The sequence below is a fragment of the Ostrinia nubilalis genome, chromosome 27 (assembly GCF_963855985.1).
Source record: "Ostrinia nubilalis chromosome 27, ilOstNubi1.1, whole genome shotgun sequence".
Classification (NCBI taxonomy): domain Eukaryota; kingdom Metazoa; phylum Arthropoda; class Insecta; order Lepidoptera; family Crambidae; genus Ostrinia; species Ostrinia nubilalis.
Window position 1 is genome coordinate 8663916 of NC_087114.1, and position 24817 is coordinate 8688732.

Consider the following 24817-nt stretch of genomic DNA (forward strand, 5'->3'; position numbering starts at 1 on the left):
TTAATGGTTCGTTCGTTCGTTAGTTTCAGCCGAAACACGTCCACTGCTGGGCAAAGGTCTTATAGTAAATTATCAACAAAACAAATAATTCAAGGATATTTTTAACAACACCATCTTTTTTTAGAGTTCCAAACTTCCAACTTGCTTGAGTGTTTTTTATAATTTATTCACCTTATCTTGTAACTTTTATATTTTTGATGCTCAAGTAATTTTTTTACCAAATTACTTTTGCAGAAAACTTTTGAAGTTTTGATATTCTTTATTTGGCTTAAACAGCGTACTTTTTTCCCTAAGCGAAGGGAGAAATTTAGAACATGCAACCCAGAGTTATTTGACATTTAGCGTTTTGTTACTCACACAAAATGCAATTAATTTAGTTGGGATATAACCAATTTTTTATATTTCTCATAAGTGATTAACTTCAAATTATAAATACCATGATATTTTTTTTATATAATCTTGTTGCAACAAGTTGATAAATGAATCTAATGTAGAGAGAGAGTTAGTTGAGTACAAATTGAATCGAAAATCGAGACTTCACCACACTACTTCTGTACCTAACTTCACTATTCAACCCTCAAATGGCCGCGAAGTTCGTTTACGTCACATTTTGTCCCGGGCATTGCCCTTTCATTATTGAGTTGTGTTTCCGAACGGAGCGGTGTCGTGAAAATGGCGGACGGTTCAATGTCGCCTCGATAATAGCAGTGTAAAATGATTACACAAATTACTCGTGAATTTTATGTGAAAATGTAATAGAGATGAATTAAACCCTTTTGTGTAGTGTTGTTGTAGTGATTTGCACAATGTGTCGGACAGGGATATGCCGGTTTGGTATCGGTAACTGGATTTTCTTAGTCGCCTGTTTCCATTTGTTTACATACGCTAGAGGTGAGTTCTTTACTTATTATTGCCTTTTTGATATCGATCGGTCGGTGGATTTACCCGCTTTTTACTATAAACGACAGTTGAAACGTAGTTATTTGCATGAGGAAGCGATTATGTTAAGAATTTCAATTGAAATAGGAACAACTTTCATTTTGCCGTGCCTTCAAGGATAATGTTGTTTTGTCTTTTTGTGGATGGTATTTACGTCCAGTGGGTGCATTTAGGGGTTTATTTACGTTTCGGTAATGGTTTATTTGTGTAGTTTATTTCATTGCTGCGTTAACGTCGACTGATGGACGGTGTGCGGCGGCGGAGAATATTTATGGTTGTTAGGGCTCCGCCGTCGGCCCCAATGCGTCCTCAGCCCTAATGATATACAGTTCTCCCTAATGATATACAGTTCTCCCTAATGCAGCCGTGTCGGGTGCCTTCTTGTAATTAAACACTTTAATTTAACTGGAATGAGTAAACAAGCAGGTTGATCTATTTACGAGAGTTAAATCTTATAGGTTTTTATTAGAAAACACACCTGTTTTGACCTTATTTTCTCTTATTTAATACCGTTGATTGGGGCAGCAGTAAAATGGAGATTTCTGAGTAATTAAATTGTAGCATTAAACATATTTTTCATAATAGCTCATGTGTCTGACTAAAAATTTTTTTCTCAAATAAGCAAGTAGGTAGGCCTACTCTTATTTATACCTACTACACACTAATTAAATAATTAACAAATCCACGTCATGCCTGTGGTCATGCCTTAGAGCGGCGTAACATACCTACCTAGGCAGTTAAAAAAGACCAATTGATTATAATCTGAAACCTCAGCAAATATCATTGTAGGTAGGTACCGACTGGTCCAATAGGTTTCTAAAATGCCTGGACCAGTGTGGTAGCTTTAACTCGGATAAGTCGCCGATCAAAGCCCGTCCATCTAAAGCCGTGTTCTCATTAAACGCGTTGCGCGAATTACGCGGTTCGCGAATGTTCGCGGTGTTTCAATGCTTAAGCACATTCAAGTCTGGTCCAGCCACCCATGGTTCTTATTGCCGTGGCACTGAGGCGGTAACCGTGCAGTTACGGGTTTGATGCAAATGTACCTACGAGAACTGTCCAGAAACCGCGTGATAATCGCTGTGTCTGAACCAGGCCTTATTAGTATTCTTATCCCCCATGTAAAGTTGAACTAAAAGACCGCTTTTTCAGTTAGCCTTGACCAAAGGCGAGCAAACTCGTATTATTTAGCTAATTGCGATCTTAATTACCTACCTACTTGGCTCTGTTATGAAGAAGGACATAAAACTATCCTCTGACAAGAATGTCGATCGATACACACTCATATCATTCTGGTTTCTTCATTGTAATGAGTTTTAAACGATGGCTTACATGGTTACACCTCCGCCTGTAAGTACCGAATACCGACCAAAAGAAAAATGCCCAATAACAATTTCATTTAGGAGGTAGGTTTAAATTTTTTGCATCCATCATTTTCATGCCGTCAGGTAATAAAACAATATTGGCGGTTCCAGACTTTTTTCATCGTGTCTATTTACATGCAAGTTGGAAGATACGATACCTCGCAAAACGACCTCGATTTGGTGGTAACCATTTGTTGGGCGAAGTAAAAATAAGCCTTTACAAAACCGATTTTGCGGCATAATTCGCTTTTCCATCCATTCCGTAGCATATTTCTAAATTTAAAATAAAAATCGCTATCGCTAAGGAATCTAGAAAAAGTCGTCAAAATGCAATGCAGCTTCGATGCAATAACGTTCGATGAAACTATCGAATCGTATCGAACGCGGCTAGACTGTGATTGTCAATGAATAAATAATGCCCAGCTTAAAGTTCTGTTTGAACTTAGAACCGGAGCAATATTAGCTGGAAGCTCTAGAATTCTAGATAGAAACTTGGCTATACCCGTTCATTCTTGGATTCTATCTGAAAAAAAAAAACGTCGAAAAGAGCCAATAAAAGTGTCGAAGGCGGTGCGATGTGGCAACACCTTACCTTAGTAAAAAGACGAAAGACAAACCTGCGTCCATTAGGTTGGCGGATCGAAACTTGGATTTTAATCCTAATACTTCGTCCTACACATCTAGATTTTTTTAAAATTACTGTATCGTGTTGATTTATTCTTATTTACTTAATTAACGCCGAAAAATTTTGGGATCGTATGAAACGAACCTAAGTTTTGTTATTGTCAAAGGTCTGAGTTTCTTCCGCCACTTCTTCTTAGCACCAGCCCATAATGTTGTCCCGAAGTGGTGGTAGGCAAGCTATATTTGGGACGAGTATAAGTGCCCTGGAAAGGGCCTATTTACTGAATAAACTATTTCATTTCATTTCCTTTCATAAGTTTTGTTTAAGCGATCTTTCATACGGGCCTTAAATCGATGCATAGTAAGTGTAAACATACATACGATCTAAAACAATTTGTTATGATGATGAGTCAGCAAGCCGTTGTTCTCCAAGAATGTTAATGCCTTTAACAGGTGCATTACAGTTTAACTAGCGGTACTTCCCAGAACGAAGAGAATCCTTTTTCGACGACTTTCTACCGTAATCCTCACTTAACTACATATCGTTGGAAAGCTTTAAAACGTCCTCAAAGTGTTAACCTTCTTAATTGCGTGTAAAACTCCTCATTAAGAAACCATTTCCGTGTGAAAGGATTGCAGGCACGTCAATTTCTTAATCCTTGGACATATTTTTACACTGCGCCTGTCCGAAACTAAGCAAATCAATTATTTAATCAATGTGTAGTTCAGGTGGGGATTCTTGGATGGCTTAAACTTGGAGTGCAAGTGTGGTTTTGTTCCCCAGTCGACGAAGCACACGATGTCGTGCCCTGCGTGCCCAAACAACTGCACGCAGGAAGATTTAATGAAGGCTGCTGACAACGCCAGTCTTGTGGCGGAGTTTTGGGCTGACGCTGTGTAGGTTTGTTGTCGACACGACAAGAAGAAGAATGTGTCGTTTACACTTTTATGTAGTACAGTGTAACAATCGTTATCTATTTGGATTCTATTTAGTTGCAATGGCTCTACTACATCTATTGTTGTACGTGAAGAAACAAATGCAAAATCTTATCGAAGCTGCCACAAACGTTGCCTTTTTTAGAGTCCCACATATAAAAAATAAGATTAATCTCACCAAAACATTATAATAAAAATTTTGCCAAGACAAGACTGTTGTCAAAAAAATATCAGATCTCATGTAGAGCCAAGCTTTTAACTCTAAAAGCCTTCATAAACTACTTCTACGCCTTAGTCAAAATATGAGACTAGGCCCGGACTTGATTCAAATTCAAATTCAAATTATTTATTTGCAGAATGTGGTACATTGAATGAGATTTTGGCTTGACGTTTTCATTTAATCAAGTATGAACTTTTCATATTAAATTCATCCGTAAAAGAGTACACTCAAGCTGGAAACCGGGCCTTAACTGTTGTGCGATAATAGCTTACGCGTTCGATTACTATTGCTACAGCTCCGACTTTGGATTTGCGTGGGCCCAGGTATTTCGCTTTGGGGCCGTTCAAGTATTACGTAAGCAGATTTATTACCATTTTTTACCCCCCCGCCCCCCTTGTCATCAAAAGTAAGCAAAGTACTTACCCCCTCCCCCTATGCTTACGTAAACATTTTTAGTTATGCGGACTACGACTCAAATTTTCAATGGGCAGTGTCGGCACGAGAGTTAATTATTAGACAAGTGAATAGCGCACGGTAATTTCCCTAATGTGCGGTAATTCCCCTAATCAGTTCTCAAAGCGAGTGCCTACGCCTATGTATTATTTGCGGGAATCCCCGAAAAAACGTAAATAACTAACGATGACGTAATCATCATCTAGACCCCCCTACCCCCCATGTCATCCAAAATAAGCAAAACAAAAACCCCCCACCCCCCCCTTGGTGCTTACGTAATACTTGAACGGCCCCTTTCTACAGGCCCCGGCTGTAGGCTGGAAGTAGTCTGGAAACACTAGCCGTTTCTCCAACACGCCTTTAAAGCCTACAATAGTTCACGGCTGATTTATGCGACTTCAACTATGCTTAGACTTGACAAGCTTGCTATGATGTATTGATGTTGTTTAGGAGTGAAAAGGTGCTGTATCGCGTCTGTCTAGTTTAAAAGTTAAGTTGAAAGCGAACTTAATAAAAAGAAACTAATTTAATAAAAGTGCCGCTCTTTTGACTTTACTGAAGCTATGAAAACATCTGACTGAAAGCTATTGGTTTTCATTCCTTTCGATGTGTTTTTGTTTTAAATATCCTCCTACCAAACTATTGGGGCTACTATGGCGACTAGCCAACAGTTCCCTGTTTGATTCCGTATTTTTTTTTCTTCCATGAATTGGCCAAGGAAAAGTTAACATTTATTCACCTAAAACATGGCCGTCATATGTAGTAACTCTTCAAAATTCGACGCCAAAATCGTAGCGTCACGGAAGTTGCATTTGTGATACCCAAAACTTGCAAAAGGAAGGCTTTTAAAGTTTAAACATGTCAGTACCCTGGATATCTCGCGAACGTCCACAAAAGAACCCGCGTCGAAACGAAATCGATTCGTTGCCTAAAAGTTTAAATCGCCTGACGTCGCTCCGTCGAAACTTTTAACAGGACAAATCCTAAAAGCGCCTAATAAGTATTTTATCTAACTTTGTGTTCACCGTTATGGAACGCCTTAATGACGATGGTAATCGTAAATCAACGTCGATTTGACGTCAGAAGAGCCCTCGTAATCGATTATGACCGGGGTCCGTTTATTGACTTCGTAGAATTTAAAGATAGGGTGGTATTCTCTAGTGTTTGGCAGTAATTATAAATGCAAAAGTATCTAAATGTTAAGTTTCCTTTTGTTGCGAAACGAAATTGAAGGGAATTAATGCGAACAGTTAAGAATTTAATTTCGCTGCCTGCTGATATCTTTTCCGAACACTATATTCCGGTCTCTTGAAGGCAAGAGTGAATGCATTTAGTGGGAGGAGGCAATAGGCATGTATCACTCTAAACTGCATCTCACTTAGCATCAGGTGTGATTCCTGTCAAATAAGTATTTTGCTGTAAAGAAAAAAGTAAGATGAGTGATTAGTTATCTACTCGTAGTAGTAATATTGTTAACTACTGCTATTATAGCATCGGCTGTACCATTGGGCCATCTCATTAAAGTCTACACGTGCCCAACAAAGTAGTAACACACAAAGCTACCCTGCAACGAAGAATTCCGTTAAACCATTACGGCAATAGCATAGTTATACTAAAATATTCCGAATTGAACCATTGACCTAATGTTCAATATCAAAATCCCCAAGTTGGAGTCACAATCGATAGAATTGATTCCCGAACACAATAAGCCAAATGCACCGACGCGGCGTAAGAGCGCGCCGCATTCACGCCGGCACGGCCAGCTCATAAATCTTGCACGTCAAGTGACGCGGGCGCAGGGGTGTAAGAACATAGACTGCGTAGTGAGCTATGCACGATGTTTTTTAATTTTGAGTTTTAATTTGTTCAACATAAAGAAATATCTGATTTTAAATTTCGCGTTCCATTTCAATTAAAATAGTAAGACACGTCAAGCCGTGAGTACGTAATTCATTAATAAACGTCGCGTTAAGACCCGTGTCTTACTATTTTAAGAAATATCTGTCCAAGAATTACATCGTTAGCATGAATTCTCGCCAAGATCTTGTTATTGGAAATCATAAATGTATTTGTAGAGTCTGGACTTTAGAAACAAAGAAACGCGCAGAAAAATACCGCTTTGATTTTATGAAGTATTTTGCACCGCTAGAGAACTTAGCTTAGCGAATAACAAAATAACTCAAACCGTAGTTGTCTTTGCACACATATGTATTAAGTTTCTATACTATAAATTGTCACTTCTCTCTTCGTCCTAGTCGGTACACTGTTGCCAGAGTGATCGTGGCCATCAATGTTGTGAATCACGATGATCTTTGCAATACTACGCCATTCCTCGCGGACTGCAGCTTTCCGGGTACACTGATAAATAATAATTTATTATTATGTTACCTGTATTTTAATATAGAGCCATAACTTCTTCATAAGCTCTACTAAAGATAACCGATTAAGTAAGCGGCCTCTATACGTAAAGTAGTCTACGCGCAGACTGCAGCGGTCAAATCTCTGGGGGTTTCATAAAAAACTAGTAAGAGGAGAATAAAGTTAAATCACTGGGGATTTTATCACGGGAAGAGAATGGGTGTCATGTTCCGCTGGATTTGCAGGATTGATTTTGAAGTTTTCGTAAAATATGTAATATTGAAACCTTAGGGTGTTTTACATTACAAAATTAGCTAACCATCAACAATAAGCCTAGGCGCAGACCATCGATTTTTCGTCGGCCGATAGTTTAGTCGGGCAGTTGATCAGTATGGGCATGTATGGAAGTCAGAAGTGCGCACATTACGCCGATTCGATTTGGCCGATTCTTCATACAATTTGAAGTCGGGCACAACTATCGGCCAACTAAAAATCGATGGTCTGCGCCTAGTCTAAGAAACCTATTTGATCGCCATACAAGAGGCAATGCATAATAGTGCCTCGCAAAGTACTTTATTGTCTCTTAGAGTTCCTAGACAATGCAGGTATCTGGTAATTCGAGTTCGTCATCGCGTCGATACTATATCTTAAGGTCCGGTAGTTATTACTCGTAAGCAGATTCATCAGTTTTTTAGCCAGTTTATTCCCCACTCGAAAGGACCTAAGCATCCCTTAGCAATGGGATCAAATAGAAGCTAAATTATGCTGATGAGCTCATTCGGTATAATAACAGCATTAGCCGCTCCACCAAAAGTGAAATAACAATAATAAAACAACAAATAACACTAATAACTTATAAGCCAGAAGTTACTCAGTTTATTACTGGGAGAAGCGGTTACAGGCGTATAATCCCGCTAATTGTGAGAATCGTTCGGAAACGCAACTTCTGGGCGTAGTGCGTGACTCGATTCATAATCGAGGAGCCATTTTCTCGACTTAGTTTGTTTCGCGCCAAAATGGAGGTCAATGCCGAATTAAGTTAGTGGCTAAAACTACTAATGTTCTTATTGCTAGTGCTAAGTAACGTTCTTGTTCTTGCTAGATTAGATTGGAGCTGCTATAGGAAAGGTGCCTTTGAGCTTGTTTTAATTAGCTTTATTTGCGAGTTCTTAACAACGTGTTTTGTATCAGAATTCTAGAGTTAGAATGAATAAACAGATTTTTGCAGCTTCACCATCTTCAAAGAAAGGTCAATTTTTTTTATTGCTTTAAAAATGACATCCCGGATATTCTTCCACAAGTCTCGGCTGTATGGAAAATGTCTTTGCCCTTTAAAAATACATTTTTTTATATTATGTCATTTTCCATTTTATTCATACTACGTTCCGTCTTCTGCCGCGGGTTTATGTAGTTTTTATAGCGCCATTAACGTGCACAAACTTCCGAAGTGCGTTAAACGGAGCGGCGACGGTTGTAAATCAACTATTTCGGTTTCCAAAAAAGTCGAAATTGCTTTTTTGGTATATTTTGATAAATAAGGATGGTAGGAAGTTAAACTGGTGAAGCGTGTGCATAATAGCAATAAAATGGCAATAAATACATCCATTTATGCTAATATTCTTTAGTTTCCTTGCTAGTGAATCGCCTCGACTTCTGGCAGGTGTATAAACTGTACCTATAATATCCAGTACAGTACTTAGGTACTAATCATTTTTACATGCATAATAAAAATAAAGGACAAACAGACTCAATAAATAATTTGAAAATGATGATGATTTTGTTATTGTTTCTGAACATAAGTTTAAAAAAAAAACCTTATTACCTTACCAGACTAAAACATATTTATACAATGTCTTCTAATGAGTGTAAACAGACTTTAATAAATTGGTTAAAGGAACTTGATTATGATCAGACTGAACAGCTACTTTCGCGGTAAAGCGGTCGCTACCTCCTCGCCGCAGAAGTAGCCGTTCAGTTTGTAGGTACTTAATACAGATAAATCACAATTAGGGAACAAGCAAACACAAGAAACAACTAACGCATGCACACATTCACACAAACCCACACACACAATATCTCATACTCACACAACTTTTTGGTACGAATTAATTTGTAAGTAAAAAAATCATGTAATTTTATTTATTTTCTTATTATATAAAACTGATCGAAAGAGCGGGCGTCTCCTAATACAGGTTTTCTAAACTTAAAAGGAGACACCCAACCCCTGTAAATGTGTCTTATAAGAGAATAAAGAAAGGACATTGTCAGAAACCGCCTTAGATTCCTGGGCACAGCAGTAAAGTATCAAAATTAATCTCTTACTTTTTGAATACTTAAATATTAATTAGATTGTAACGGACACTTGAGGATTAAAAAATGAAATAATAAAAGTATTTTATATGTATTCCATAATACTATGACGACATCCGGTCATTTTAGGGCGTGGCCTGCTCCATATCCTATGAAGTTCCATAATTTGTGTCGATAAAATCTATGTAAAATCGGCACAAGGCAATGCCGTACTTCATTGTTAGGAATCCATGTAATAGTGATGTTGACTGCGGTCATCATAGACAATAAGATACCGATTTGTAAATAAAATAAATCGTCCAAATTGCTACAGTATGACTAGATTTTAATTAAAAGTTAAAAATATATTGCACGATACTACAAGAAGCTATCTAATGTGTCCAACTGGTCGAAGGTCATGAATAAAATAAAAAGAATTGTGATCATAACACTGATATAGACAATGACAACAATATGGGATCATCTTTAATATATCTGTTACAGTTTCAAAATTCGATGAAAAATCCAATGCCGCTTAAAGTGAGAGAAATGTCTAAAGTTCTAATAGAATTGAAAGTTTCATTCGCTCAAAATGCTTATAACAATAATTGGTAATACATTTCAAATATTAAGTACCTTTATAATGTATCGATAGAACCAAAATGATATCCTCTCAGCTTGGAAAGGGAAAACCCAGGATTGGGGGAGCGCTCCAGGCAATTTTTAGAACATTTCATAGGTGGTAGTAAATAATATTTATTTTATTATTAAAATTGAATATTTTGATATTGATAAAATTGAATATATCTTTCGATTCAAATACCGAATATTTTTCAATCGATAATAATTATCGAGAATTGTTAATAATATTCAATTAAAAGTTGTTCAATCCCTAGTCATGCATAGACTAAGACGGTAACCATGGAGATAGTTAGTTTGGTAAGTCACGTGTTAAATGTCAAGAGTGGAAAGTAAACATAGGATTCATGTTATTTATTTACGTGCAAAATGTAAGTAAGTAAATCATAAAAGTGGAACGCCGAGCTATTTCCAAAACCCGTCCAATATTATAATACAATTTGGCTGCGACAACTACAATACAGAACATCTCCCAAATCGATGTGCATAAAATAATATAATACAATACTAGTAAGTAAGAGGTTATGATAACAATATTGCTATCAATAAGTTTATAGAATTGGTCCGCCAGGAATAATTGTTCTTACATAAAGATTTGTGTCATTTAGAACCTAGAAAGTATTATTTCGGCACTGTTGATCTAACGGCGAACAATGTATGGAGAACGAACATTGTCCTTTGAATTTTGAATTTTTTTTTTTAACCTTGCAATAATAAAAAAAACAACGCAATTTATGTCTTACAGTTGTCCATTCAATAGAAATACTATATTTTACACCCAAAGGTCCACCAAATCCAGTCGCCTTTGGTCACTAGTATCCTTTTCCCTCCAAATTCGCGTATTTCGGCCCAAATTGAATTCTTCGCACGTCGCTTGCTTTATGAAAAATGGGGATAAATAAAAATATTGCACCTTCGCGTTTCAGATCACGTTCCGAGGCGATATGGCATTTCTTATAATAACTGGAGACGGTTTGGGCACAGTGCAGTAACGGGCAGTAGCTGTTAAAGTTTTGATTTTAAATAAATGTTCAGTAATCAGGAATAATGAAGAAAGAAATCGATATCGCGCAGGAATAAAGATTCTAGTAGAATCAATCAATATACGTCGCCACGAATCCACGATTGATTGAACAGATAGCCAAATTCAGAACTTTTCGATTTTCGAGCCCGAATTAAATATTACCTTCGTATCTTCTAAATATAAAAGGAGAAACTGACTGACTGAGTGACATATCAACGCACAGCCTAAACGGCTAAACGTAGGCACTTGAAATTTGGAAGGGACGTAGCTTAGGTACGAGTACCGTAGAGATGCACTAAGAAAGGAATTCCCGAAATTCCCACGGGAACGGGCCCCTAAGGGGGTAAAACGGGATCCACGCGTACGAAGTCGCGGGCGACCGCTAGTCTTAACGTATCTCGTAATTTACTGAAAGATTATTGATTTTCTTCATATGATTTTAGGTATCTTGCAGGGAGTATTGTAATCCATGTACTCCGCAACAACAAAGAAAGCTTACCACATTATGACTTTGTTGTGGTTTGTACATTCTCGAGTGTCTGAGTTTTGAGGCTTTTATAAAACGCGGGATTTTAATTAAACATATGAAGACTTGTATGGTTTTTGCTTTAATCAATGCAGTTGAGATTTTCTGAGATTCGGCGAAGAAGCTGTGAGGTCTGGAACTTCTGAGGCCAAATCTTGGTATTAATTTTGTACTTGGTGTTACTTGTAAATGTTCTTAAATATGTTGTTTGTGCATTGTTCTGCAATTTTATGTTTTATTTCAGCCTCGTTTGAGTGAAGCTTTGATTTGGAAAGAAATCATTTTACATCATGATACAAGTTTTCTTCCATTTTGATTTGATTTTGTAAAGGAGCATACAACTTAGATGATCCAGTAAGTCACATGCTCCATGGCATGGACCATGCGCCACATTTAGGCTCTTTATGAATTTTCATGCCTCGACTCACACTCAAGCTTGATTTCTAAACTTTTTAATATCAATTATTAAACCAATCACAGACTCGTACCTTTTCTTGAATAGAGTTTTATAACTTGAGCAATTTTCTAACATGCCATGCCAGTATTGTTGTAATCGAACTCCTTTCGTGAAAATCAAAAAAAAGTTTAGCGTCGGTTTCCGGACGTAGAGCAGCGCTAACAAAGGGAATCGAAAAACCGATTAAATCCTTGGTTTTTTCCGATTCATTCTTTCCTAGTGAGTGACGTTAGGAACGTTGCCGTGGCTAAAAACGCGGTAAGATTTTCCACGAAGAAATGTGTAGAGGCTTCTGTAGAGAACTCTACGCTAAAAAATTTGGTTTTAAATCTTATTTTACTCACATCAGCCAAGATTAAACTCATTTGTAAATTGTAATAAAATTAGTTTTGGGATGAATGTGTACATTTCTGGTTCAGGAAGTAGGTAGGTACTCAACGTATTTTGGTATGATTTATTTAAACTTATCTGTCATCTGGGGTACATTTGTTATTCCGATAAATTATGTTGATTTTGATGTAGCTCGAGAAATCTACTGGACTTATCCTACTTAAATAGAAGAATCTGGTTAATTGGTCTTCCTCTTGAAGTAAGTCGTGAATGCTGAGGCCCGTTAATCTGGAAAAAGTCGCGGGCATAACTAGTTAATAAAAATTATAATCGCAAAGCTGCTCTATGCATGCCATGTTCCGCACATCTCGGCGAAATTCATTAAAAAAGTTGCGTTACCGCGCTGCTTGTTCAACTCAATAATAAACTTTGACGTATTCGTAATAAGGCTCGCATTTATTCATAGACGAGTCTCCTTTAATATGCAGACTGATTGTGAGCTTTAAACTTAAAGTAATTAGGATCGTTTTTGATTATTTTGTGCGGTTATTTGAGGAGTAGGGCTTTGAAGAGCAAATTGCCTTGTTATGCATAAAAAAAAATTAAATTTATTTTCATAAGTCTCTTATGAAAACTTTTTTATTGTAGGTTCTGTAAATAAGACAGTATATCGAACATTATTTAATCCTTCAAGCTCCGCGAATCTAGAATTCTAGACACAATAGATAATCAATTGTTATGACATTAATTAATGCCGTCTGGGACTCAATCGGTTAATAGGTACAGTCAGGGTCAAATTATTCCTGACACCTAAAGTGGCCAAAAAGTTAACAATACAACCTTATTCCATCCATGTAACAATAACATGTCGATATAACTTTACTGCATATCTGAATTGTACAATTGTTTGTAATCTTAAATAAAATAAAATAAAAATAAACAATGACGTATTGCGAACTTATTGGCTACTTTAGGTGTCACGAACTATTTGACGCTGACTGTAGTATTATAACTAAGAACTATGAACGCCTGAATCCCAGCCTACGGCTATTTACAACCTTAAGTATAATAACTTTTTCAAATTCCCCTGCCCCGTCTTAGGCATCACAATCCGCCCTACTACTAGTCAGGTGACTAAAGTAACTGTGGCCATAGCACAGTGATAACAGACAGCTAATAGTGATAAAATCTTTACTCATTTTCCATACAAAATGCATAGCGCTGAGTAGGATGAACCTGAACGCAAAGAAAGACTCTCCGTAGGATCATATCATGTCTTCTTAAGTCTCCCTAGCTAGTTGCCACTATTTTACCTAAGTCTGTCGCCTGTCGTCTGTCTGTCGTTCGGGCAGTGAGAAATTAGATAGCCAGTTCCTCTGTGGTTGAGGATTCCGGGTGAAGCTCGCTTCCACTTTCGGCCTGATCATCCAGGCCGAGAGCTTCATCGTTCGTTTCAGCCAAATGACGTCCACTGCTGGACAAAGGCCTCGCTCCCAAGGTTTACCACAATGAATGGTCCTGCGCTGCTCGCATCCAGACTCTTCCCGCGACCTTTACCAGATCGTCGGTCCACCTAGGCCTGCCTAAGTGCCCACGCTACGTCTTCCAGCCCGTGGTCGCCACTCGAGAACTTTTCTGCCCCAACGGCTGTCGTCTCTACGAGCTATGTGCCTCGTCCACTGCCACTTGATTTTAGCAATTCTGCGAGCTATATCGGTCACTTTGGTTCTCCGAGCTTCATCGTCGTGGATAAAAAAATGTCGTGGCTGTTCTGTCCTGTCTTTCCCCATCCGGTGGTCAAGCAGCATTTCAAAGCTCGCTAATCTGCAGACGACTGTCGATGGCTATCGTTAACCAGAACCACCTGCGGCTAATTGTGCGCGGGCGCAGGACGACGTGCGTTTTTGTCCCGCGACGTTTTAATTAATACTGCCACGTAAGGGCGAATTCCCACGGCGATACAGTTTTGCAGGACCCCGCAAAACGGACTGTCATGTAAACATTTAAAAATGTATTTTTTAATATACAGGGTGGAATTTTGTAATACCACCTGGAGGGAAAGTACTCTTAATATTGTAGATAGAAATTTTTTCTCAAAGAAAACATTCCTTTATTTTTGAAAAGAAATAGAACTGCATTCAAAGATTTCCAAAAATTTGCTTGCCACACACGGGAATCGAACCAACTAAAATCTGTTAAAAATTACACCCTGTATTTTTATTGCATCGATCATTAGGGTTAAGTATAAGGATGAAATCTCTGTAACAAACTTGATAAATCAAATGAAAGGAAAACCATGAAATCTTAAATTATTTTAATTATACTGTACAGAAAATTGTATGGTATGGTAGAGAATTTAAAAAAAAATCGAAAATCTATGAATGAAGTTCTCTTTCTTTTGAAAAATAAAGGAATGTTTTCTTTGAGTAAAATTTTCTATCTACAGTATTAAGGGTACTTTCCCTCCAGGTGGCATTACAAAATTCCACCCTGTATAAGACGAGGCAATCGCACTTGGTGTTAAGTGAGATGCAGTCTAGGATGGTACATATCTGCCCTGTAAGTGCCTATTCACCTATTGAGTACCTACTTATGTCATAAAAATTACAACTATTGCTGTGACGACGCAATTGATTAAAGATTAAAATGACATTGGCGAAGCTCAGTTCTACGAGGTATCAAAAGAAATAAGCCCAATATTATAAAAAGTCAAGTATTCCTAATAAAAAGTACCCATATGACCTGTATTTATCTCCGGAACGTGGAGTTTTTAATCAAACACGCCCAAGCACCTTTTTATACAGATTTTTTCACCTAAAACCGGCATAAAATATCCGTGCACGTTCCAAGTACATTTCATTCACTTTCCGTTCGCTAAGCTGGTCCTGAATTTCAAAGAGGTCGTCCCAGCCTATTCCCTAGGCTGGGCTGGAGTCAATTTTCTATTTTTGCCAGTGTAGGGTTGCCAGGTAGCCGGACATGTTTGGCTTTTTACGGTCTTGTTCGGCCTGTCCGGCTTTTGTTAGGCTTTTTATATGGCTGCTGCGCCAAGCTAAAGTCGAGAATATCAAGCGCACGCATCAGGATGTTAGGCAACCAATGATGGTAGTACACACTCGTGAGCTATGACACTAATTGCCACCCCCCTGTGACATGTCCGGCTTTTAGGGTAAAATGTCCGGCCAATGTTTTTGGACCTGGCAACCCTATACCAGTGGCGACCTCTTGGCCTGTACGTGAACTGAACATTAATACTAAGTAAGCTTTTCAAACGGGTCGTAGGGGCTGAATCTGTACGTAAAATATTAGGATGTGGGATTCGGTGTATTTATTTAGAAAATGTGCCTATTAGGAGCCAAACATTTAGCTATTTGTTTTTTCTGTGTATGAATTTTTATTTCATTTTGTTTTATAGCAATAGCAACCTTGTAAACTATCGTCATTATCATCTTTCCCAATTACTTACAAATTTTAATATTGGCATTGGAAGTTATCATCACTTGGTAAAAAGGTCAAATCCCTGAAGTAAACATATACTCTTATCCACTATTTTAAATAAACAACTTGCAAAAAACGAACTGCCTAACGGGAATCGAACCAAGGGTAACCTAAGGGTAGTACCTACTACCCAACATTGATGAAATAAGACGCGAAAGGTCGTAGGTTCAATCCGCCTGAGGCAGTTAGATTTTTTCAAGTTTAAGAAGCGACTCTAATCGCTAAGAAATTTTAATAATTAATGTGAAAGTTATCAAATAGAATTAAGTGTGCTGTAAAATATGCAGGAAACCAATTAAAAAATCACTTAAATCACAAAATTTGGGGTAAAATCCGCATCCAACTGGCGAGCTGGCGAATAAATTCAAAAGGCCCCGAAATAAACTTTACGATTGAGTCGCGAACGGCGCATAATTGTTTAATTAAAGCTATACTACAGCCATTTAAATTCATTCCGCATTTGATATTCGACTTCACACAGATCAAATAGCTCAGCCAGTCGACTTTTAGACAAATAAAGACATCACATTCTATTACTGACCGCGACTGAGTTTCTTGCGCTGCTTCTTCTCAACACTGGCCCACTTATTATCCTGAAGCAGTGGTAGGGTTCATATTGGGACGTGTAAAAATAATGTTTAAAAGCCTACTTGCATAGAAAAATGAGTTATGACTTTTTTAGTCGGCCGAACAGGTCGGCTTCCAATTTGTATGAACAATTCCAAATTCTAACGTGTTGTTTTTTTGCGGGACACTGCAAGCGGGATCGGGTGTTCGTGTAAACGTTAGTATTACAACTAAACTGGATCCTGCAAAAAACGGCTAAAGGAGCTAAAGGTTCTGAAAGCCAACTTCTTTACAATAAACTTTACAGTTTTTTTTGCTATTCTCTGTTAGACTTGACTGGCTGGTCCCCTCCGGCTGTGCTTGAAGCATTAAACAATTAATCCAGCCGAAAGGCACAAACAAAATAATCACTAAATACTAATGGAAATGGACTCGTTTTAGTTATTAAAATCTCGGGTTACGCTCGCTTCGTTTTTCGTCCTTTTGATGCGCCACAGAGATGCGTCTCGCGACTCAGACGTAGAGTCGAAATAAAAGTAATAATGAGTACAAAGATCGTCTAGTTATTATCTAAGCGAGACCAGTTTAAATCGTAAGAATCGTAGTATATCAAATAATATTTTCTTTTTCTCTAATTAACAGCGATGAACTAGAGTATTTTTGGCCAAAGACGAAGCCACACTGTCAATCAATATCATGTTCTTTTAAAGACACGAACTTCATATTTTTTATTTTATTTATAAGTCCTCTATATCTCACTAATTTGCTGTGTGGGACAAATAAAAAACAAGACTTAGTATTCTCTTGCATTCATAACGTATTTTATCCAAAACCAATAAATTATTACTTAGCAAAACATAATTCTGAAATCATATTGTCTAATATGATAAATTAATGTTTAAAGCTTTCATGCATTCAGAGCACTTTCCCATTTATGTCTAATCCAATTAAATAGAGATTTAATTTTGCTTTTGGATTCGTTCAGAACGATAATTCGTAACAAACGCAACTTTATGGCGTTATCTGCTTATTTCGCATTATAAACCTAAATGGCTGTGTTATTAAGTTCAAATTTAAATTGCTTGTTTGAAATTAGTGATGCTAAATAGCACGTATTTATAGTCGCTAGTTTATCGATAGTTTAGTTTGATTTTATAAATATCGATACCAATATTATTTACGCTGTAAGCTTAGATTACCGTATTTAGAATCCTCAAAAATTGTTTAAACTACGGATTTCATGTGAGTTCAACCTGCTTCAAATCTTTGTCACTATGATAAGTAATTTTAATCTAGGCGCAGACCACAGACTTTTAGTTGGCCGATAGTTGGGCCCGATTCTAATTTGTATGAAGAATCGGCCGGTAGCAAATCGGTGTAATGTGCGCACTTTCATATTATGTATCTCCATACTGATTAACAGCCCGACCCAACTATCGGCTAACTAAAAATCGGTGATCTGCGCCTAGGCTTAGGGTCGTAGAACTAACATACTAGTGACTTAAAATATTTTACGCATTGAAAGCTTAATACGCAAGCCTTGCAGAGCCAACGGGTGTTCTCGATTGATTCAAGAGCCGTACGCTTGTATCGTTATAGGGTAGTAAATAACATATCGATAGTGCCCGAACATCACTGGCTGAAATTCAATAACTGGGGGTGGCTGGCACCGCATGCTAATCTGCCCGTAAATTGTCAGATAATACTGCCTGTGTTCGCCGATAGTGTTAAAGTCGCGGGAAGTGTGGAAAATATGAAAATAGATTATAATTTTTACTAGCTTTCCACCTGCGGCTTTGCCCGCATGGAATTTTGTCTGTCACAGAAAAACTATCGCGCGCCTCCCTGATTCAAAAACCGGGATAAAAACTATCCTATGTCCTTTCCCGGGACCCAAACTATCTCTATGCCAAATTTCATCCAAATCGGTTCAGTGGTTTAGGCGTGAAAGCAAGACAGACAGACAGAGTTACTTTCGGATTTATAATATTAGTATAGATAGTATAGAAGTATAGATTATAAAAAGCTGAGGTAAAAGGTTTTATAATTGCATAGCTAACTTTCGTTAATATTCTTAGGCGAGTGAAAGAGGTGGCATATTTGCGTTTATCAGCATCAGCAAAACAGTTTATTGCGGTTCGAAATTTTGTCACATTTCTTTGGTTTAGGTGTGAAAACATAACAAACGTTTTAAACTTTCGCAATTTAATATTAATTTTGTACATGTATGTAATCTTAGACTTAATACAAATAAAATGCCTTTTTATGTTTCCCACAGACTCTTGCCCGGGAGGAAATGCATTTCACATAACTTTAAGATAGTGGACCATTTCATGTCTTTACTAACTAAACCAAGTAATATTTTAAGACATGTAAACCGAAATCCACATTTGTTTGAATTGTAATCCAATATAGAATATTTAATATCTTATAATCCGACAATAAATCGTTTCCCCAATGGTGGTCCGATCTGATAATCAATGCCAAGTATCATTGCGGTTCGGTGTCCTTATGGTATTTGTCTTTGAGTTCAAAATAGAAACGGACGGGGTGACATGTTGGTTTTGTGAATATCTGAGAACGAATCTTTCTAAGTCATCTTCAGGTTTAAAGCCTGAGAAATAGCGGAATTACTGAGAATAATATGAAGTAGTAATTAGCATCGTGCAAACTTCCCTCCAATTTTCCTATCAACATTGAAATCAATGGGGGGGAGCCTATGTTCAGCAGTGAACGTCCTATAATAACCCACAGGTTTCTACTGACATTGCTTTAAAGGATTGATGGATTAATCCACTCCAAAATAGTACGAGGTCACTGAAATGCTGACATAGGTTAGGTAGGCTTAGCTAATTTAAGAAGGGTCTGCGGGTGTCTATGGGCGACGGTAATCACTTACCATCAGGTGATCCGTCTGCTCGTTTGCCTCCTGTCACATAAAAAAAAAGATTTTGGTGCCTCGTCGATGCAAAGGTTTTTCTAGTGACATGGAAGTACAGCTTACCACCTTAATACGCAAATAATACTTTCTTGAAATATATTCCAAAGCAAGTATTTGTCTTTGTGACCTAGATACCAATGAAATATCTTCGGCTTTCGCCAATGTCAATACTCTAAACTCTAAATCCTTTAACTTCCACCACCCCCCAAATCCTATCCACCGCGTCTGTCCCAGCTCTCCTCCCACGCCAATCTGCCCCTTAACCCCTCCCCTCTAGGCCGCCATTCCCGTGAAGATGGTATCTCGCATCTGATCCGGGATCGACTCGGGCGCATTGAATATTTATGGGCGGTGTTAAATGTACGGTTTTGGTGCGGGTGACGAACCGAGCTTTGTCTTGGATGAGAAAGAGGGTGGCCAGTGTGTGGCGAAATGGCTTTTGGAACTATTTGTGATAAATTCATTTTAGGAACAGTTTCATTTTCGAGTACCCTAAAATTAGGCCCAAGAGTTTATTAAGTTAGAGAATTTAATGCAAACTTGAAAGAAAAACATTTCCGATTAATTATTTGTGATAAGTTCATCACGAAAGTTAATCGCATTCGTTGTCCTATTCTATGTCGGTAAAACGATTTATTTAAATATTTGATTTTAAACGCAATCAAAATCAACAAAGTCGAATCATATTTAGAAACAATCGAGTACCCATCAAAAACAATACTTGTCAAAAAAACCAAGTCTCGCAACTCAGTTGTTCTACGGTAAAAAGTTGTGAGATCCATGTAATACCAAGTCCAGGCCAGGAAATCTGTAACGTTTTACATAAATTATTGACTTGGCCATCGCACTAAATAATTTAATTAACACGTGTTTTCTGGCGATGGCCAAGTCAATATATTTATGTAAAACGTCAAAGATTTCCTGGCCTGGACTTGGTATTACATGGATCTCACAACTTTTTACCGTAGAACAACTGAGTTGCGAGACTTGGTTTTTTTGACAAGTATTGTTTTTGATGGGATCTCATTTCTTTTTGTATTTTGTAGACAGCAGTTATTATGTATCTAGAAAACTGGACCGAAATTGAAAATTTTTACTCGACTTGGCGGTTGCACTACCGTGCCCCCAAATATTTTAGTTTTTCCTTGATTCATACACCAAACACTACTTATATTCCAAATTTGAAGCTTCTAGGTCTGCTAGAAGTGCCTTAGAATTTTGATGATCGGTGAGTCAGTCAGTGAGTCAGTCAGTGAGTGACAAAATTAAGTAACTTTGAACCGTTATAATTCTTAAACTACTGGTTCAAATTGAATGAAATTTTAAATATACCGTGTCTTTACAATGTCTACATAGCTAATGAAAATTCAGCCTTCTAGTTTTATCCACAACGAAGTTACAGGCGGTCGAAAATGGCCTGAATTGCTTCGAGAAAAGGATGGTACGGCCGTGCCGCTTTTTTGCTCGACTTAGTGGGGGCACTGCCGTGCCCCCAGATAATGAAATGATGCTCAAATATTTTAGAATATTATTATGCATTTGGTTTGTTTGCATATAAATAAATACATTAAACCAACATTCTCGTTTTATGTTGCTTGTATTAACTTGTGGTCGTGGTAGTGGTATGTAGTTGTAGTTTTATACCTACTTTTAACATTGTTAGGATGCCCTCTTCTTGATCTTTACAGTGTGGCTTTTACCGCTATTATTGTCTTTCGTATTTTTTTTATGCTAGACAAGGCAGGTATTTGACCGCAGTCGCACCTAGTGTTAAGTGAGATGCAGTCTAGGATGGTACATATCTGCCCTGTATGTGCCTATTCACTCTCGCCTTGAAAACGCCCGGATTGAAGTGTTCAGGAAATACAGCAGCAGGCAGCTAATTCCAGTCCCTAGCAGTTCGCATTAATAAACGAATCGGCGAAACGCTTAGTGCGAACTGGTGGAATGTCGACAATGATATATGTTTATTAGTCGTATTAGACTAATAATCGACTTAGGTGTCTAAAATCGTTCAATTTGACGGTTTAACGTGCTCTCCGAAAGACGGAATGATTTTTATCCTCATGATTATCAAAACCTAAGAAGAAGATGACTCCTAAGCATCAATCAGGTCAGTAAAACCTTCAATCTTCTAAAGTTTCAAGAACATCCAAGAGCCTCTTGTTTAGCTTCTTCAATACTAACTTTTGGCCCACGCATTGTTTAGTTGGGCTGTTCATTAATGCAATCAAGGAAGATTTTTCTCACTCCCCTGAATGTTGGTTAACAAGATAAAACAGTCGGACTGCTAACCCGCTTCGAGCTTCTGGAAACGCATTAGCGAGTTCCTTTACGGCATTAGGTAGGGATGTGTGAAGTATCGGTAAAACATACGTATGGAGAATCGATAAAACATGTTCGATTTGTCGCGCGCGGAATCTTATGTGATTTTATTTTGTACCAAATCAAGAAAATGAGTGTCTGTGCTGCCGAGTGTAATAAGTCGGTTTTGTTTTAGCCTGTAGGAATATCGTTACACAAGACAAACTGTTTCGTTTCCACTTAGTGTCAAACATTTAGGATAGTCCTTTAATTCCAAAACCGACACGGTGCCAAACTGTTTCGTTTAAATTCGTGTCAAACATTTAGGATAATCCTTTAGTTCCAAAACCGACGAACGAACTTTTGTTGACCCTAACCCTAAATATTTAAAATGAGTTATTTAGTACTTTTTAGTACTTTTTTGAGTTAGTTAGTACTTTTTCAAGAAATTTTTTTTATCGCCACTTCATTAACAACTTTCACATTCAAACGTTTAATTACATGTGAAATGTCATTAAAATGTCGCTTGACATTTAGAGAAGCCTGAAAAGTATCGATAGCCATCGCTTGGCCCCTGCACATCACTATCCGCTAATTGAGCCCGCAACTTTTCCCGATCGGCGCGTCCTTTAGCGCGGTGACGTCACGCGGGAGGTGAGCGAAATCTCATTACACACCGCCGTGTGTTACAGCCCATGTGGAACAGCCATGTTTTTAACCGATAAAGAGAAGGGTGGTTATTTATTCTGTCGTCGTCGTTGTTTCAGCCAAATGACGTCCACTGCTGGACAAAGGACTCCCCCAAGCTTTTCCATAGTGAACGGTCCTGCGCTACCCGCATCCAGGTTCTTCCCGCGACCCCTACCAGATCGTCGTTCCACCCAGTAGGAGGCCTGCCCACGCTACGTATTTATTTTGATTTTGACTAAATTCGATAATTTGTACAGAGCGTGACGTTTATAAGATTTGAGGGCTGAGAGCGAGGCGCGGTGTGACTGTTAGTCAAAGAGGGATCTCTTCAAGAGACCGTCCCACCCAACCAAAGGTCTTATTAACATTGAAACCTAATCATTTAATTCTAAGCTAGAGTTGTATCGAGATTTTAAGTTTCGTTTAGAATTAAATTCAGATAAGTTTTATCTTGGCATTCTCCAAAATTAGACCCGAGAGTTTATTAAGTCAGGAGAATACAATCAATGAAAACTTAAAGAATAACATTTTCAAAATAACATGCACGGCTCTGGAAAATAGTTATCGACAGTTTTTTTCAATCTAAATTTTGAAAACCTGATAATTCTTGAATTTTATTAGTAGAGTGCCGTGATAGAGCGGGCTATATCCTCGCAATTCGGTAAAGCTGGCTCTCCTCCCTGCTCTATGTCGCAGTGCGCGTAGTCTGTCAGTTGTAATTAAAATTGACGTATTAATTACGGGCCGCCATTGCTGGGGACGTGCGTCAGGATACAGCGTGTCTCCGATTGACAAACCGTGTACGAGTTCTGCGTTCCGAACGGTCTTTGATGTTTACTGCGACGTTTTACATTTATTAATATACTAGCTCTGCCCCACGGTGTTACCCGCGGTAAAACGCAGCCTGTGTTAATCCAGGGTGTCAGCTAACTCCATATCGCACCAGCCGTTTAGACGTAAAGAAGTAACAAAAATACTCTCACACTCACAAACTTTCATTTTAAAGTAGCTTTTGCCCGCGGCTTCACCCGCGTGAAATTTAGTTTGTCACAGATCGTCATAAATTATAGTCTATGTTATTCTGGGTTATAAAGAATAATACTGTAAAGTTTCGTCAAAATCCGTTCAGTAGTTTTTGCGTGAAAGAGTAATAAACATCCAGACATCCAAACTTTCGCATTTATAATATTAAGTGGGATCTAGAACGTTCTTAATTGAAGAAGACTGACTCAGCTGAAGTAATTTGTTTAGTCTATGCACTTATTGCTAAAGCTAAACAATGTAGCATAGATCGTTTATTATATTTGTAGTAGGTAAAAGGGACAAGTTTGTAACAAAATGTAACTGTTTGCAACAGATCCTGTCAGGCATAGAAATGAAAGCTTAGAAGGAGTATCCAATTTAACGTAGAAAACTCTAAATATCATTCAGTACACACTTCTTGAGGACAAACAAAGTATGTACTGAATAATGAACAGACTATAAGCCTTGGCGCAGACCACCGACTTTTAGTTAGCCGATAGTTAGGCCCAATTTAAATTTGTATGAAGAATCGGCCGATACCAACCAAATCGGTGTAATGTGCGCAGTTTCATACATCTCCATACTGATTAACAGCCTGACTCAACTATCGGCCAACTTAAAGTCGGTGGTCTGCTCCTAGGCTTATTGTTGCTATTGGTGACTATGAATAAGTTAAATCAAATCAAGTAATACCAGTCGGAAGACATCGTGGTGTTAGTTCCTATAACATAGATATAATAAAACCAAGCTTCAATTACATTTTAAAAGATTAGGCAAACGATAAGATTCGATTGAAGCGACAAAATATTGTACCTACTTTGTAACTCATGTTAGTTAACAGACAAATAAATCATAACTAGCAATAGGCTGAAATTACATTTTGATATAAGATCGCTATAAATAAGTCTTCCTACATAAATCATCTTGTATCACTCGTCTAATTAGACTACCACATTTGCTTACATCCTATTGTTTAGTTAATTAATCCCTCCCATAATTAGACTCATTCAAATCTTTGAACTCCCATCTGGTGGCTCGATCAGTTTATATCAGCACAAATACTCCAAATCAAACCTTATTTGTTTCGGCATAGAATTTAAAATGGCTTTACCAAGCTGGTAAAGATGGCCCGTATGTCGGAAACGTCGACATAGTATGCCCAATAACATACAGCTTCTGACGCACGGTTATTTATAAATCCGGGAAGAAAGTTCGCTTTAGTATGGTATTTTATATTAAGTTGACTTCCTGTAAGGTTTGCTTAGATGGCCATAATTAAAAGATAGTTCTTCGCAACGATTACTTACGTTACGTAGCATCATAGCATAAAACATAGTTTATACAGTCGACAGCTTCAGATTGTCTATATTATAATGTACATTGTTGTTTTATAATATGTATAACGTATGAATTACCTAAGATATCAGTGTTTGATGGATTTCATCCGTCCTCTAGCTGGAATATGGATAAACATCTGTCTGTCCTCTCTCTGGATTGCTTTCTAGCTCTATAGCCGCTTAAATTGTGCTGCTTCGAACTATACTTGAATCCATAACATTTGGCAGAATTCGAAAGCTGCACCATCAGCCATGGATATGGTGTTGAACATAGGTATGGTCAGAACATTGCACCCTC

General features: G+C 37.8%; 1 protein-coding gene across 1 annotated transcript in view; it reads left to right on the top strand.

Annotated features, from left to right (window-relative positions):
- Nucleotides 1-651: 651 nt before the first annotated feature.
- Nucleotides 652-24817, top strand: part of LOC135084822 (uncharacterized) — a 162216-nt gene continuing 138050 nt past the window's right edge. Inside the window, exon 1 of the mRNA XM_063979564.1 lies at nt 652-891. Coding sequence (XP_063835634.1) covers nt 807-891 — 85 coding nt within the window. The 5' untranslated portion in view covers nt 652-806. The remainder of the gene's footprint in view (nt 892-24817) is intronic.